At 41.6% G+C, this 18162-nt stretch overlaps 1 protein-coding gene across 2 annotated transcripts in view; it reads left to right on the top strand.

Moving 5' to 3' along the window:
• The window catches only part of Fndc3b (fibronectin type III domain containing 3B), a 279369-nt gene that overhangs the window by 138015 nt on the left and 123192 nt on the right, over window positions 1–18162 (top strand). For both annotated transcript variants that reach the window (XM_042678836.1, XM_042678837.1), the window contains exon 4: window positions 10736–10812. In XM_042678836.1, coding sequence (XP_042534770.1) covers window positions 10736–10812 — 77 coding nt within the window. The remainder of the gene's footprint in view (window positions 1–10735; window positions 10813–18162) is intronic.

Below are 18162 nucleotides of genomic sequence, written 5' to 3'. Positions count from 1 at the left end.
AGGGCTTGTTAAGGACTGTGGTCACATGTTGTCTGAGAATAATTTCAGTCCTATTTGCAAACTTGTCCCACAGGAAGTTAATACTTGTCCCTAAGTTTTCCACAGAGTTGTGATGGAAATAGATATCTACGGTTGCCTTGTCATTTGCCTGCTCCTCTGTCCTTCCTTAGAGAAGAAAACCTCCTAACTAGATGAGTGGGGTGGGCCTGGGAGGGAGAGAAGATGAGGCTTTATTCATTCCTGTTCCTTTTCCCAGATCTCCCTGAGAGCAGAGAAAGCCCTTTAAACCCTTGGGACCACAGTGGATAGAGAGGTTCTGCCTCATTCCTGGGACGTGGCCTCTAGTTGCTTTTCTTGCATTGTCTTTTTATGAACAGCCTATCTTTCTGATTCTTTTTTTTACAGAATAGTTTATTATTATTATTATTAATGATTATATTGTCATTATTACTTCATGCTGGCATTGGAACTTGAACTCAGAGCCTTGTGTTCTTCTGTAGCTTTTTTGCTCAAGTCTGGCACTCTGCCTCTTGGGTTACATGTCCTCTTCCAGTTTTTTGCTGCCCAATTGGAGATAGAAAACTAAAGGCTTTGTCTGCCCAGGCTGGCTTCAAACCCCAGTTCTCACATCTCAGCCTCTTAACTAGCTAGGATTACAGGTGTGGTGAGCCCCTGGCACCCAGCTTTAATACTATTTTTAACAATGTATTTCTGCATTTCATCTCAGGACATTTAACATGATATTTCAGTGCCCTAACTCTCATAGGGAAAATATAGGGAACTCTTTAGCCTCAGAAAGAACAGGTAGAAGGTTCTGCTGGCATGAAGTCACTACACTTACTCACCTTTCCTAAACACCCCTGCTTGAGTTTGTGGTCAGCTCAAGTGCTAATAGGAGGAGGAATTGACAGGGACTTCTGGTACCGGTGATGGGCATAGATGAACCCTCTAGCAGTGATGTGCTCTTCATAGCTTTCGTAGGAAGTGCTTCCTACTCTTTCTGATGCCTTTATCTTAACATCCTTGTTAATATTTGCAGGACTGTTTCTATGCAAAATAGCTGGACCCCTTTTTTTAAATCAGCATTTAGAGCTGCATTTGTCTAATTATAATAAATAGCTGTGCCCCCAGTCTCCTGCCACTCCACAACCCACATTGGAGAGAACACAGCCCCGCACTGGTGGCTCACACCTGAAATCCTAGAAATCCTAGCTACTCAGGCAGGATTCTGGTTTGAAGCCAGGTAGAGAAGAAAAGTCAGTGAGATTCTTATCTTCAGTTAGCCAGTAAAAAGCTCAAAGTGGAGATGTTGGCTGAAGTGTTTGTTAGAGTTGCACCAGCCCTGGGTGAAAAAGACAAGCAAGAACTTCAAGCCCAGTACCAACACAGAAATTTAAAAAATATATAAACACAGAAAGACCCCATCGAAGTGGTTGTTTACATAAGTGTAACTGGCAGGGTGTTCCCGAGGGCTTTTCATTGTAGTCTGGAAAGTTTTGGTCCTGGTTTGAATTGAGTGGAGGAGTTGAACTTGAAGAGCAGGTCCCCACAGTCCTGGAAATCAGTTTGAGCTGGAGGTGGGGGTGACCCCACTGGGTTTTTCCTTAACCACCCTTCCCCCCTTTAAAGGCCTCCTGCCTACTTCTTTAATCATTTCAGCTACTAGACTAGGCGCACCATTGTTTCTTGAGCAGACTAGGCGCACCATTGTTTCTTGAGCAGTCTGCGCCGTATTCCTGACCTATACCAAGACCCTCAGGCCAAAAGGGGAACCCAGAGCCGGCATCACCCTTCTGACTCTCTCCACCTGTGCATTACACCTTTGCCTGGCTCTTCTCAGAGTCCCCGTGTTCTTAGTTATCCCGGCCAGGGCTGGATGACAGTGTCTTTGACAAAGGTTTACTGGACCAAACAAAGCAACATGAAGAGATGCAGCTGAAGGCTGGATTACAGACCTCTCTCCTGCTACCCCATATATCTCTGACAATCTTAGAGCTTGTGTTTCTGTATACTGGAATTGAAATCCAGTTCTTTTAAAAGCCACAACAACAGCTTATCATGCCTGTAAATGAATGGACCTCCAACTTCCTTTTCCATTCAGCTGTGGTCTAGGAGGCTTAAATGTTTTTTCCACTCACCTGCCGATAATCATTACTCTCCTGCTTCACAGATTCTTGCCTCTAACAAAGCAATTACAAAGTGGTTCACTGTTTATGATCTGTCGTAAAATCCTGTTGTGACTATTACTTCCTTACAGTGTCTTACATAACAAGTGTTTATTGAATTGAATTCCATCAAATATTAACTAAGAGGTGTAGGGTTAGATCTTCATAGAGTTACTATATAAATTTAACATTTAAGCCATAACACAGTTTGACAAAGTCAGTAGTTAGGTAGATATCTCCATTTTGTTTGAAACGGAAGAAAATCATATCTAGGCAGTTAATTCTCACGTGAGAAACGAGCCCCTGGTTTTCGGTTCCTGAGACCCCTGTAATAAATAGCTGAATCCAAGTCCTGAGAGCCATGCTTGAGACTTGAATTTGAAAACTGCTCGTATGGGTTTGTTAACAGATAAAATGCCTTTTGTCTTTTGACTCATTACTTACAGAGTCTGTCTCAGCTCAGTTTTGGTTCTTGGGAGAGGTGTTTTTCAGGAAAATTCAGCAGAAAGAATACATCATTGTGCAGTTTGTTGTTATGGTCATTTGCTTTGAACGACAACGTCTGGGCCAGACTAGAAATTCTTGAAATAAAGCCAAGGTCAGAGGGATGGATAGGATTGGCTTTCAGAAAACAAGGGCTGGTCCTGTGGCTGAGAGCTGTCTGGGGAGAAAGTTAGGCACAGTCAGCTTTTTCTAAGGTTTCCTAGAAATTGGGTAAAAGGACTTGCGAACTTTGAGAGGGATACAGGGTTAAGCTTTGAGCTAGAGAAGTAGGGAAAATGAAAATAACTATCTTTTCCCCTTTGTGTGTGTGTGTGTGTGTGTGTGTGTGTGTGTGTATGCACATGCACATGCGTGCACACACACACTCATATATACACTCTGAGGCTTGAACACAGGGTCTAGGTACTGTCCCTAAGCAATGCTCAAGGGTGGTGCTCTACCTCTTGAACCACAGCTCTACTTCTGGCCCTTTCATGGTTAGTTGAAGATAAGAATCTCACTGACAGGCTGGGAAGATAGCTCAGTGGTAGAGCGCTTGCCTTGCATGCATGAGGTCCTGGGTTCGATCCCTCAGCACCACATAAGCAAAAAGGAAAAAACCAGAAGTGGCGCTGTGGCTCAAGTGGGTGAGCGCTAGCCTTGAGCCGAAGAGCTGAGGGACAACGCCCAGGCCCAGAGTTCAAGCCCCATGACCGAACCAAAAAAAAAAAAAAATCTCACTGACTTTCCTGCCCAGGCTGGCTTTGAACCACAACCCTCAGATCTCAGCTCCTGAGTAGCTAGGATTACAGGTATGAGCCACAACCACTGGAATACAGCTTATCTTTATTTTTAATTTTTGTTATTTGCCTTTATATGTTGCTTTTTTTGAAAGGAGGATAAATTTTTATGCTAAAGATAATAATGCATTTTAGAAAAAAAATATGCAGAGTGAAACAAGTAACTTATTATTTAATTATGCAATAATTAGCCAGGCACTGGTGGCTCACACCTGTAATCCTAGCTATACAAGAATCTGAGGTTTGGAGTATTGTGGTTTGAGCTCAGACAGAACAGTCTGCAGTACTTAATCTCTAATTACCCAGAAAATGTTGGACCAGAGGCATGGTTCAAGTGGTAGAACACCTGTTTAGCAAGTAAGCCAACCAAGAGAGAGATGCTGAGTCCAATCCCTGGTACTGGCAGGAAAAAAAACAACAAACCAGTATAATTTGTTTGGCCTCTGTGGTAAATAATCATACTACTAACACCTCTTTGTTCATGTAGTGTTATATTCTTAGCTTGTTATTAGGTACTTGATATGCATCCCAAATTCTGTTTTTTTTTTTTTTTTTTTGGTCGGTCATGGGGCTTGAATTCTGGTCCTGGGTGCTGGCCCTGAGTTTTTCAGCTCAATGCAAGCACTCTGCCACTTGAGTCACAGTGCTACTTCTGGTTTTCTGTTGGTTAATTGGAGATAACAGTCTCATGGACTTTTGTGCCTGGGCTGGCTTTGAACCACGATTCTCAGATCTCAACCTCTTGAGTAGCTAGGATTACAGGCCTGAGCCACTGGAGCCGGGCTCTGCATCCCATATTCTAATCCTCAAAGCAATCTTTGAAAGTAGCAGTTAGGCTTTGTTGAATGGCAACTCTTTTGTACAGATACCTAAAGATTATTATTGTTAATAATAATAGTAACAATAATAAAGAAAGTGGCAGTTATTCCTTGACGTGGGTGAATAATTTGCTGATGTCTGTTTTTTTGTTGTTGTTGATACTACGGTTTGAACTCATGTTTCCTAGGCAGATGTTCTATCAGTGAGCTATTCTTCTTAGCGCCCCCTCCCTTTTTTTTTTTTTTTTTTTTTGGACTGGTTATTTTGAGATAAGATCTCACTTTTTGCCCAGTCAGGTACTTGAATCTTCCCACTGTAGATGGAGTGGTAGGTGTACCCCATGATGCCTAGCTATTGGTTGAGAAGGAATCTGGAGAACTGTTGTTGCTCTGGCTGGCCTCATTCTACCATCCTCCAAATCAGCCTCCCAAATCGCTTGGCACGAGCCACCCCACCTAGCATGGAATTGTTTTCTTAATTCCCTTTCCCAATTGTTCCTTGCTGGTATTTGAAGTTAAGGTTCCTGTGTTGCTATTACATCTTGTAACTGTATAATCACATAATAGCTCTATACTTGTGGATACTTTGTGATTTCCTGTGTATTAGACCATATTGCTTTTGGGTGGATACAGTTTTGCTTAGGACTCCAATCAATGCCTTGATGTTTCTTATCGAATTGTTGTGGTCAGAACATTTAGTACAATGTTGGGTAACAGTGGAGAAAGTGAGCCTTCTTGTGGTGTTCCTAATCTTAGGGGAATCTTTTCCAATTGTAATCATTGGGTTAACTGTGGGTCCTGACTAAGACGGAGGCTACCCAACTGCTGACCAGAACGTTGCATCTATGTCATCTAGAACCAGTTAGAAACACTGCCATTGTGTCCCACACCACCCTCAATTCCGAAGCTGACTATGCAGTCAGCCTTAAAGTCCATATTTTAAGAGCCCTGCCTAGGATTGTTATGTACAATGATTTTTAATAGTTCCTGCAGTAGAGCTCAGGTTTCTTTGACGTTAGGACTCCAATTCTGTTTCTTTTTAATTCCTTTGTACATTTAGTCAAAACCAACCACCACCGCCAATAATAATAATAATAATAATAATAATAATAATAATCCTCATAATAGTAATAAATATCCTTTGACATAGATGAATAAATTGTTCATTTCTGTTCTTCCTTCTGATTCCTGTTTTCTGTTTTCCTCCTCCTCCACTTCTTCCTCCTCTTTCTCCTTAGGTCAAAGCCAACCAAAGGGCCTACCTAATGTCTTTGTGCAAGTCTTCACTTACCACTAGACTTGCTATTTGCTGTTTGCTGTTCTGGCAGTCCTCAGGCCCTCTCCCACTTTGTACTCCATCCAAGATCTGCCCTTTGAGCAGATCATTGGTCTCATCATCAGAGTCACTGAATGATCTGCCCACCAGTGGTTGAGCCTATCTAGAAGGCTGTCTTTTCCGGCAGAACCTCTATTCTTTAGTGATTTACAAAGACCCAAGGGCTCCTAGATTTTTATCACATCATATTTCACCTCTACTGTCTTTCCTAGTGTTTTTTTTTTTTTAAATCTTGTTTTGATGTGACCTCAGTCCTCTTGTATCCCTTTTGAATATGAAATTTAAGTTAATATCTGTATCTCTTAAGGGATACTGTGGAAAAATAGCCATTTGGAGACCCATGTAGGTGTTTACACCCAAGCACAATTGCTTTATTCTTTGTTTACCCATGGTGAATGCTGAGCTCTTAAATCTACCACTTAAAATGTCTAAAGTTATAGCAGAATTCATTTATAGGCCGTCTTTTTCTCAGGCCGACTCCCATTTGCACTGCTTTCAGGTCTCTCAACCTCATTTGTTCACTTGTTAGGTCTGACTCCCAGAATGGGTGAGTGCTGAAGATGGTCAAAGGGGAGGGCATGTGGCCTGGGTCAGAGAGAGGAGGCAGAGGCCAGGCCCTGTGACCTTTAGCCTGGGCCCTGAGCTCAGGAACCCTCTGTGACTGTGTGCAGTCCTAGCCAGTGGAGCTAGGGTTCTTCTGCTCTTTGGAATGTGCATATAAGGTCAGAGCATCACTTCAGTAATTACTGTTGATGGAATAATAAAACATCTTTCTGTTGATTTTTGTTTCCAGCTTCCTTGTGGTCAATGAAAAAATCATTAAAGATACTAGCAGACTTTTTTGTTCTTTGTTTTTTATTTTGGTGGTGCTGGACTTACTGACATTACTTACTTACTTGGACTTATTAGCCAAGCAAATGCTCTTCCAATGATCTAAATCCCCAACTCCTACCAGCAGACTTTAAACTGATGGTTTATACACTTAACATTTGTATGCTGAAATGAAAGGTTTACACTAATCTGAGGTATTATTTGTATCTCACATCTTACTAAGCTAAAGGAATTTGTGGTTTTTTTTCAAGTTTCAATAAACCTGGAACTGATCAAATTCCTCAAGGGGTGTGTGTGTGTGCGTGTGTGTGTGTGTGTGTGTGTGTGTGTGTGTGTGTGTGTGTGTTACATGTGTTGGTCCTAGAGTTTGAACTCATGGTCTGGATGCTATCTGTGAGCTTTTTTTTTTTGGTCAGTTGTGGGGCCTGGGCCTGGGCCTGGGCCTGGGCCTAGGCACTGTCACTCAGCTCTTCAGCTGTAGACTAGTGCTCTACCTCTTGAGCCCCACTTCCAGCTTTTTAGTAGTTAACTGGGAATAAAGACTCTCATGGATTTTCCTGACTAGTCTGCCTTAGAACTGTGATCCTCAGATCTCAGCTTCTTCAGTAGCTAGGATTTACAGGTGTGTGCCACCAGCACCCAGCTTAAGATTTTCTAAATAATGATGTTTTGTTCTAAATAACATTCTAGTTCTAGTTCTAAAAACTGTGCATGGGACATTTTCTATCTGTTTGCACAAGAGTTCATTCGGTCTCTGGATGAGCTTCTTAGTTTCTGCAAAGCAGAAAAAGCCTCTTCGTATAGTATGTGTTTACTTTTGTCTTAATTTTTCATCTGTGTGTATATATGCATGTGGCATAGATCTGTATCTGTACGACTAGTGTATTTAAAGGGACTTTTGGATACCTCAAGATTTTTTTTAATGTTAATAGTTTAATTTTTCAGTAGTCTAGGAATATATTGGTTTGTTTGAAAAATTACCTAGATCTACTCTCCTTTTCATATAGCCTGTGTTGGTGACCTAAACAATAGATCCTTCCCATATACATACATACATACATACATACATACATACATACATCTATGTGCATATGCATATATACACATATGCCCCTTATTGTGTGGGCATCCCCTTTGAGTTTTGTATATGGTATGGGTGTGGCTTAAGAGGAAACTAGCCATGGAACTTTAGGGAGGGGAATGTGTTTAATTATTTAGAGAAGGATGAGAGGATATGGGGACTTGACATTCTCAAACAGGGTGAGAAAACTGCACAACTGTAAGGTCTTTAGGAAGAGAGTAACTTTCTTGCGCTGCCTTGTAAGAGGATTTCACTCTGCCAGCTTTTCAGCCCTGAGGACATGGGTGAGAATGGTGTATGTCAGGAAGAAGAGGAGCCTTGGCATGCTGAGGTGTACTTGGGTTTTGAACACCTGAGCTGCCTATCTGGAATTGTCCCTTGAAATGGTTTTGGTGACAATGACAAGAGGAAAGCCTCTGGGCCCCAAGTGAATTTCAGGACAGGAAGAAAACATTTTCTAGCGGTAAATCACTTACCTGTCACATTCTTCAAAGCACTTTATACAGATGCATGTAACTGTTTTAAAGGTTGTGCCTGCAGTCAAGAGACTTTTTTGCCCAGGATACACATCCATGATTTAAAAAGCATCATTTATTGACTTGGCAGCACTTTCGTTCACACTGTTCTGTTCTGACCTTGTATCTGTTGAGGAAGGGCTACTCCTTCAGTCAGTATTAGCTAGTATACTTGCATTTTTGTGTTGCAGGAATATACAATATTTTTAAAATGTATTTTTTTAAAAATATGATTGTAACAGAAAGAGCAACTTAAGCCATCAGTAAAAATTTAAAAAGTATTGAAAGAGTAATAATGATCAGGAATAATTTTGGTGAGCAATTACTGTGCCATTTATTGCCTTAAGGCACTTTTGTATGTGACATGAGATTTATTTGATTGCTTGATGTTCTCACAGAACTGGGCTTTGAACATAGGGCCTCACCCACGTTAGGTAAACAGCTTCCTACCACTTGAGCGATTTGCCCCAGCCTCCATTCTGATGAGGTCCTGAGAATATGCCCAGGCCAGTCTGGATGGTGATCTGCCTGTGTCCACCTCTCAAGTAGCTAGGATTACAGGTGTGCACCACTGTGCTTGGCAGTGAGTTTAATCTTTAAACTTGACCTTATGAAGTAGGAATTGTTATTCTCATACCTTTTGTGAAGTGAAACTCAGAGAGGAAAAGTGAATGAATTGTTCAAGGTCACTCAGAAAGTATGACTTGAGAACTGAGTGTAAAAGCAGTCAGAGACTATACTCTGAATATCCCACTCCATGGATTGACCTTGGATTTCACAGACCGTGCTCAGGCAGATGCTGAACTAGTTGTGTAGGATTTCTTTGTGAATCAATTCACATAAGAACATAAAGTACATATCTAGCTGTTGTGATGGCTAATGCGAAAGTATGAAGCAGAAGAGAAAGGTGAATATAGACACAGTCTCTTTAGAGATCAGTGAATGTGTTAACTTAACCAATACTTTAAAATAGGGTCACCTAGTACCCCATTTGTTCTGAAACTTTGCTTGTGGTATGCCCATACTGGGCAACTGAATTATGGCCCGGCACCCATCACCCATGCTCAGCCATTGTGTGTCTTTGCTTTGCCAGTATGTCTCCCTTTTGTGTCCTGTGTGCCATTCACCTTCCCTTAGTGGCACTGTGATGTGGGGTGATCTGTCTCTTTTGCCAAATAAAGCTCTGCATTTCTCTTAGGTTTTCATCCAGCTGAGCAACTGCCTTGCCTGGCGGCATAACACAATTAGGAGAAAACAAATGAAAACCACAAGGTGGTTGGTGCCCCAGGGGGTTGAATCTCAGCTCAAAACCCAGAGCTTTTCACTGACCTTTAAGGAGGGCTGTGGTGAATGAGAGCTAGCTACCAAATAGAAAGCGCTGAGATTCTTTCACACATCTTTCGGCTGGATGTCCTGGGTGTCAGGTTGATTTGATATCATGACCAGTAGTGTCCTTGTGATTGATTAGCTGCTCAAACTATGGCTGGGGTCCCTGAGTGAAATTCTGTACCATTCATTACTTGGCCTTATCCATGTGACTAATTTGCTGAATTCAGTATTTTGAAACTTACCCCTTGTTATTTTAAAGCTTTATTGTAAAACAATTCAAATGAATTTGGCATGAGTATTCCTAACAGTGACTTATTTCAACATATGATTTGTATTTTCCCTTGCCTTCAGAGGGATTGACCAAACAAGCTGATTTGGAGTATTTTCAAGGCTTCCTGTCTTTCATATTAATGGCAGGTTATAACAGCTTACTAAAAATAGAACTATGACTGTACATCATAAACCCAAATATTATAAGGAACTTTTTGAACTAGAAACTCACTTTGATTAATCTGTTTAAACATTGATCAGTAATACTTTTTTGTTGTGGGGCTTGAGCTCATGGACTGGGTGCTGTTCCTGAGCTTTTGCCTCAAGGTTAGCACTCTACCATTTTGAGCCACAGCATCACTTCTGGTTTTCTGGTGGTTAATTGGAGATGAGAGTCTGGTAGACTTTCCTGCCCAGGCTGGCTTCAAACCATGATCCTCATATCTCAGTCTCCTGAGTAGCTAGGATTACAGGCACGAGTCACTAGCATCCAGCCAGTAATGCATTTTCAAATGCAAAAAAAGTAAAAAAGAGAAACTTTTTGCTGTAGTAGATTCCTTCCTTCCTTCCTTCCTTCCTTCCTTCCTTCCTTCCTTCCTTCCTTCCTTCCTTCCTTCCTTCCTTCCTTCCTTCCTTCCTTCCTTCCTTCCTTCCTTCCTTCCTTCCTTCCTTCCTTCCTTCCTTCCTTCCCCCCGCCCCCCCTTTTCCTTTTGGCTGTAGGGTCTCATAGTCCTAGAGCTTACAATCCTCCTGCTTCCACCTCCCCAGTACTGGGATTGCAGGTGTGCACTACCATGCCTGAAAGTTACACTGCTCTTTACTAATCAGTCTTGGCTCATGGAACTTGAGGCTTGGGGAGTCATGAAATATTCACAAAGCACTGATAGTTGTTTTATTCATTTATTTGCAAGTTTACCTTGAGTTGTGTAACTGGAAAGTTCCTTTTCATTCTCAGTCTCAGATAAGATAGGAGATGCTAGTTCTTAAAGAACCATTAGACAAATGACTGTCTTGGATTTTGATACTGTATCAAAAGCATCAATGATCATTTTACTAGAATGCTGTATAATTCTTCACCTCTTAATTCTTTGCTGTTTCTCCTCTTAGGACCTGCTGAAGTTCCCATGATGTCACCTAATGGATCCATCCCTCCCATCCACGTGCCACCAGGTTATATCTCACAGGTACTTCTGCACTCCGCCATGCCTTAGTTTACTTACCAGAAAGCTGCTGGGTAGGATTGAATGCCTTTCTTTTTGTGGCAGCAAGCAGCACTGCAGATCTTGCCACTTGGGGTGCCAGAGAGCCAGAGAGAAATGGAAACAGGCTCTTGGGCTGCCCTCTGTCAAAGTAGGTGACCACATCTGATGTCTGCTTCATGATTCACCAATTCTCCTGATTTAGAAATTACCTTCCATCCGTCTTATAATTTCCTGGGACTTAATTAGCAACGACATTGCCTCACACTTGCAAACCTACTTACTCAGGAGGATGAATTCTGAGAATCCAGCCTGGGCAGGAAAGTCTAAGAGATTCTTAATTAATCAACAGTTAACCACTGAAAGAAGGCAGAAGTGGAGATGTGGATCAAGTGGTAAAGCACCAGCCTTGAGCAAAAACACTAAGGGACAACAGTCAGGCCAGTATACAAAAAAATGGGTGTAGGGCTGCCCTCTGGTGTAAGAGTTGCATTTCCAAATCACTAAAGTGACATAGGTAGGCCTATAGAATTACTGAGTGTGATGTGAGAATTTGGAATTTGGTGTTTGCCCTTAAGTTTATTTGAATTTTGGTCTGTTCTTCAGTAAAATATTACCAGTAGCAATCTCAGAGATGTATTGGAAGAGAAAAACATTCAAGAGGATGAAGTTATTGTTCTGAGCCTAGGTCCTGTATAAAGTGCTCAGGGTACTTGTGATGCAGTGGTTGGTGAATATGTAAAATACTCTCCTGTCATCACTAAATTCCTATCTTTGTTTTTCCTTCCTAGTACATAATACTTCACCAGCCAACCATCATTCTTTTCTCTCCTTTCCCTCCTCCTCCACTTACCTTGCTCTCCTCCTCCCACTCTCTCATTCTTGTTCTTTGTTCCCTGACTTATATAAGAGTATGATATATACATTTAAAAAAAAAAAAACAGGACAAAAGCCTGAAGAATATGAGATGACAGTCACAATGTTAATGTTTTGGAGGTTATAGCCTTTCAGAGTTTTCCCTTCATGCCTTATCGATTTGCCTGCCGCTGCTTTTAAAAGAGTATTAAAAATCTGTAATTTTTACTTTTTAATGATTTTTTGCTAGGGTGGAAACAACTGGCGACGGCATAGGCAATTTACTGAAGCTTAGGCAGGAATGAAAGATTTCTCCTTCTGTGATGTAAAAACATCCATTTCTTTATGGCATAAGGCATACTGCAGCCACTATGATTTCTTTTTCCATCCTTTTATGTGAGTCATGTTGGCCTTCTTTCTCTCTTTCTCTCTCTCTCTCTCTCTCTCTCTCTTTCTCTTTCTCCCTCCCTCCCTCCCTCCCTCCCTCCCTCCCTCCCTCCCTCCCTCCCTCCCTCCCCTCTCTCCCTCTCTCCCTCTCTCTCCCTCTCTCTCTTTCTTTCTTTCTTTCTTTCTTTCTTTCTTTCTTTCTTTCTTTCTTTCTTTCTTTCTTTCTTTCTTTCTTTCTTTTCTTTCTTTCTTTCTTTCTTTCTTTCTCTTTTCAGGAAGAGAAGTTTATTTACTGAACTGCTGCCCTGCAATGCATGGTAGAGGTGCACAAGCCAAAGGGGCAACCCACCCCTGGCCCAGGACTTACCTAGGCCAGGGGCAGGGACAAGGTGTGGTCACACTAGATGCGACCTCAGGGCCTAGGACCCTCCCATGGTTCAGTGGGAGGTGTGAATGGGGCGGCCCTGGGTGCGATCTGGGAGAAGAGAATGACTGCCTACAGGTGTGCCAGTTACCTAGGTGACATAGGTACTGGGCCACTATGGTGGCAAAAAATCACACCTCCTTTCATAGCCCCCATTCTCTGATGGAAAGCCATTATACTTCCAGTATTCTAGCTAGTGACTCATGCCTGTAATCCCAGCATCTCAGGAGACTAAGAGCTGAGGATTAAGATCAAAGCCAGCCTGGGCAGGAAAGTGTATAAAATCCCTACCACCAGTTAACCAGTAAAAGGCCAGAAGTGAAGGCATACCTCAAGCAGTAGAGACCCAGGGTGGAAATACAAAAAGAGAGTATGAGGCAGAGTTTAAGACTTAGTACTGGCATTAAAAAAAAAAAAAAGACAAATAAAAACATCTAGCATTCCATTTCCATCAGCCTTTTGCTCCTTTTGGTGTGGCTGTGATTATATTAAATGCAAAACATTTATTGGAAGTGAGTCCTAGGTAAAATGGAGAATATTTGGCCTGGGTTTATTTTGGATTCTGAAAAAAACTTTTATTGAAAAATCCAAAAGGAAAGGGCAAAAACAAAGATGTAAACTCAATTCTGCAAACCTGAATTGGAAGCAAAGTGACACTTCTTCCCAATGATGATTGATCGTGAGAAAATTCTACAAAACTCTAGAAGAGTAGTAAGAATGGAATAGATTTCATTTGGAACTGAAAAGTGAGGAAGAAGCAGTCTGAAAGGCCCGTGCATGGTTCTGTTTCATAGCCCCTACCCCATTCTCCTTGTGGTGCTGAGAATGGAACTCTGGACCTTGTATGGGCAAGGCAGGTGCTCCACCACTGAGCTACACACTAGACTGTTTTGATTGGGATCCTTGAATATAAGACGTATTGAGAGTTTACCCTTCCGTATTATTTTTGGTGGTACTAGGGTTTGAACTCAGGGCTTTATTCTCACTTGGCTTGCTTTCTGACAGCGGATGCTCTACTACTTAAGCCATACCTCCAGCACCAATTTCTGCTGGTTAATTGGAGATGGACTGTAATGCACATTTCTCCCAGGCTGGCCTCCTGCCATAATCTTCCAGTTCTTTACCTCCTGAGTTTCTGGGATTACAGGCATGAGCTCGGCTTTCACGTTCCACCCTGGCTGCTTCCTCTTGTCTAGTTTCTTCTGTCACATCCATGAGTAACCCACTGGGTACAGTAGGAGGAAGAAGAATGAAGAAAACCATGGCCCAGGCATTCACTGTGTTTCAGCAAACCCTGTGGCTGCCTGGCAGGGCTTGTCTTTCTGAGTCTCTGTCGGTGTGTGTGTGTGTGTGTGTGTGTGTGTGTGTAAGGGGAGGTCGGCCGAGTTTTCCTCTCCTTGTACGTTGGCCATGGCTCTTGTGGTTTCCTCCCATCATTAATTTTCTGAATAATTTCCACGTAAAAATTTCTTAAGCAGATGTCCTGCGTTTTATTTTCCATGGCTCCATATGAATTTCTGGTATGATTTTCAAATGTTACCCAAAGATGGAAAAGATCTGTGAAAAGAAGAAAAGTAAACCATTCAAGTCACTGTCCTATCATTTAGGAAAACCACTTTGCTTGTTTGTGTGCGCGCACGCACACACGCGCGCACACACACACACACACACACACACACACACACACACACACACACACTCATTCTAATCCATTCCATTATTATTTTTTGTGGATTTGTTAATGAACCAGTTAAAGAGAAATTGTTACTTCTGGTGAGGGGAAGACATTTTGAAAAGCACATTTAAATTTCACTTTGTTTATTCTGCAGAGCTGGCTGGAATTAGCCCATTGGAGATATAATCTGGCCTGTTGGTTGCCCATCCCTTTTTGGCTCAGCCTGGTCAGATGACTTACAATTAGCCTCCTCTTATAATTACCACTTCATCTTATATTATACACTGTTAAGATCAGGCAGAAAGAATGCAGGTATTGTACTGTACCCTGACAAATTGAGAGGGAGATCCCCTAAGCCATCAGTAATAAGAAAATCAGGTTTCTTCAATGTTCTTTGGAAGAAATAAATTTTTTAATAGGAAGTTAGGAAGATGAATTTTTGGAAATTTCTGAATTTTAGGAATTATTTAGTTTCCATGATCAGTTTTTTAAAATACTTTGAATTACTTTGAGGAGCCATCACAGGCAGATGTGAGAGTGCTTAATTAAAGGAAGATATCTCTAGCTGGGTACCAGTGGGTAATGCCTATAATCACAGCTACTCAGGAGGCTGAGATTTGAGGATCCCAGTTGGAAGTAGCATGAGGCAGGAAAGTCTATGACACTCTTCTTTCCAATTAATCACCAAAAAAAAAAAAAAAGAATCACTATCTGGCAACTAATAACAAGTAATTTTATAGTTGTGATCAGCATATATCTTGTTACCTAATAAACCTTATAGTGTATTATCAAAGTATCTGGGCTTTAAAACGAACAAAATCTGAAGTACTGCTAAAACTATTGTAACTTGTTGATTACATTTACAACTAAAAGAAGTACTAAAAAATAAAAAGATTTCTGATTCAGGGTTCCCTGCATTCAGTCCACCTTACAAGCTTGCAGGCTAGCAGTCCCTGGACCTGTATAAGGCCTTGGGCTCTAATGTAATGGCCCCTACCTTGCAGGCTAGAGTCCCTGGGCCTGTTTAAGGCCTTGGGCTCTAATGTAATAGCCCCCACTGTGGAGTAGCACAAAGCTTAGCACCATGGGTCTGTCCATCTCTGGGAAAGATTCACCCTATTTCTTCCTGGTGCCTCATGACAGATGACTTAATCCAAGTGGGATGCAGTACACAAACAGAAAAGGCCTGGGTCTCTAGGGTCCCCACCCACGGGTGGTACTGTGTTAATCCTCATCAGATCTCTTGGCGTCAGTCTTTCCCTTTGTTTTTTTAGCATTGTTCTTCATTGTTCTCCAGCTTTGTTCTTCTCTGAGTCAATTATCAGAGCTGTCTCAGAGTTATGGACATTATGAAAACTAACTTGTTCCATAAAGCTGTGTAGCTAGGTGTCAAGGAATGTACTAGTGGCCTGTTAGGTTGACTGTGGAGGGCTTTGATCTGTGTATTATCACCCCTAGAATGCTTTTCCTTGTTTCCAAGGAAATGATCCTCAGAGCAGCATGGAGTTGGCTATGTCTCTCCATTGATCAGCACTCAAGAGATGGCCAATCATTTCTCTCAGTCCAGCTTCTCAAGCACAGTTATTTCCTTAAACTTAGTCCCCAAGTTCAAGCCCCAGTACCCGAACCCAAAAAAAGAAAAGGGGGGTGGGTCCTAAACTTGGAGGGTTTATAGTCTCCGAGTATGGATGATGGCAACACATTTGAATGTTCAAATGTTATTAAGGCTAGATGTAGAGAAAAAAAATGAAGTTCACAAGTACTGTTCTATGATTTCAACCATTCAGTTGGAAATCCAGAAATGTCACAAGATTAGGATAATGCCTTCAATTTCTGTCAGCATTTTCAACTTGAACTTTACCAGTAAAATGAAACACATGGCCATGTGTTCCTGTCAGTCTTCGCTGGTCCTTGAGAATTATTTTATACTAATCCTTCCACATACTCACCCCATCCCCCTTTTAATGTCAGTATTGGGACTTGAACTCAGGGGCCTGGGCACTGTCCCTTAGCTTTTTCAATCAGGGCTTGTGCTCTACCACTTGAGCCATACCTTTATGTCTGGTGTTATAGTGGACATAAGAGTCTCATAGAATTTTCTTCTCAGCTTGGCTTTGAACCTGATTCCTCATATCTCAGCCTTCTGAGTAGCTAGGATTACAGGTGTGAACCACCACTGCCCAGCCTTCCCTTTCTTCCCCATGAAGGTCAGAGGAGTTGGATCTATTGTCTGCAGTCTGGGCTAAGAGAGTACAGTGCTTGTGTGGCAGATCTGTCCCCTATATGAAGAACAGCCCAGCTTTCCATATGAGCCATGGTAAGGGCCAGAACTAGCTCAGCAGTGGAAAGTGGGATGTGATCTGTGAGTGGTAAACCTTGTGAACGCTCCTCTGGTAGAAAAGTGTGCTTGACACTGGACATGCATCTTTCTGTATAAATACTAGTAATAAAATCACACTGAGTTCATTTAAGAGGATCAGGTATGATGGTGTGTAGTTTCCTGAGTTCTTACTAGCTAAATTTCCAGGCACTGAGCTGTGTCCTCATTCTCAGCATTGTGTGAAATTTTAGAGAAGACCAGTCCAAGCTCACCAGAGTTATGTGGGGAATTTTTGATAAAAAAATGTGCTGCTATTCTTGACACATTTTTAATCTGTCACAGAAAAGCTATATTTTTTAATGGGTGATAGAAGACTAGTTATTCACTTAATTTACTAGGACTTTGGGGGGGGGGGCAGGAGAGTCTTTTGTGTGTCCAAGTGCTTTTAAATTGTAGCTGGCCAGGATGCATGGCTCTCCTGCAAGCTATGGTGAGAGAGGCTTCTCAGTTTTGGACAGAAGGTAAGGGCTAGCGTGGATTCTCCCGTGGTCCCTGTTCTTGCTGTGGAGATGGTTGGCTTCCTCTGGGCCCTTCCCCTGGTCTTTGTCTGTCCCTCTGGAGTCTGGTCTCTTCTTAGGACAGTTATCATACTAGGTTAGAGACCCCCCTCTGTGTGACATTGCTTTATATCAGATTATCTGTAAGAACCCCTGACTCCAAAGAAGGCACATGCTGAGGTCCTGAACACTTGGACTTGAACTTGAGAGAATTTGGGGTGGTCCAGGCTTCTGTCCTTCCAAGGGGATACCATGTTGAGGGTCAGGTATGTTGAAGCTCAGAACACTCAGTTCTGGCTTCTGAAAGTCCAATTCTTTGTTCTGGTATCCCTGGCAACACTCAAGAAGGCTTTGTCTGATTTTTCTTTTATATTGTTGCTATACTCTGTTGTTTAGTACCTACTTATTCTCAACTTTGAATATCTGGTATTTAGTGTATGGTATGTGTCAGGCAATAATTGTTGAAGATGTGATTTGTCTGTCTCTGGACATTGACCTAATTTCAGTGGTCCCCAAAAGGAAATTAATTTGTGTTTTAGGAAAATAGAAGACGGATTTTTGATAGCCTCTGGATTTTTTTTTTTAATGTCTACAATACTAGATTTATTTGTGAACCATCTTGATTAAACAAAGAATATTTCTACCATGGTATCCCAAGTGGCTTATTGCTTTCTTGCATTATAACCAGTCCTTACATGGGGCTGTTCTTTGTGACAACATCGGCATAATTTCATTAGATATGGTTCACAACTGAATTTGATAACTAAAATCAGTTGCAATTCATTTTTTTGGTATGGTTTTTGGTATTTTATGCTTAATTTAGAATTACTGCTTAGTTTTATTTATTTATTTATTTTGAGGGGAGTGAAACACAGGCTTGGGTCCTAAGTAGCTCTCTGAAAGTGTGTTGTAATGTGTGCATGTCTATCTTAGGCAAATGCCACAGAAGAATTTAGGAGAATTGGAAAGGGCAATATCAAACATCTTTTATATGTGTAAGCAATTTGTGGTTTCCCAAAGCTACTTAATTATCTACTTAATTATCTGAATTATCTGGAAACCTGTTTGGGGAGCATGTGTGAAGGACAATTTATCCTTTACCTTGACTTAGTAATTT

Source organism: Dipodomys spectabilis, unplaced genomic scaffold (assembly GCF_019054845.1).
Source record: "Dipodomys spectabilis isolate Male_0828 unplaced genomic scaffold, ASM1905484v1 ptg000050l, whole genome shotgun sequence".
NCBI lineage: Eukaryota > Metazoa > Chordata > Mammalia > Rodentia > Heteromyidae > Dipodomys > Dipodomys spectabilis.
The sequence above is the reverse complement of the archived record's forward strand: the minus strand, read 5'-3'. Positions and strand labels throughout refer to the sequence as shown.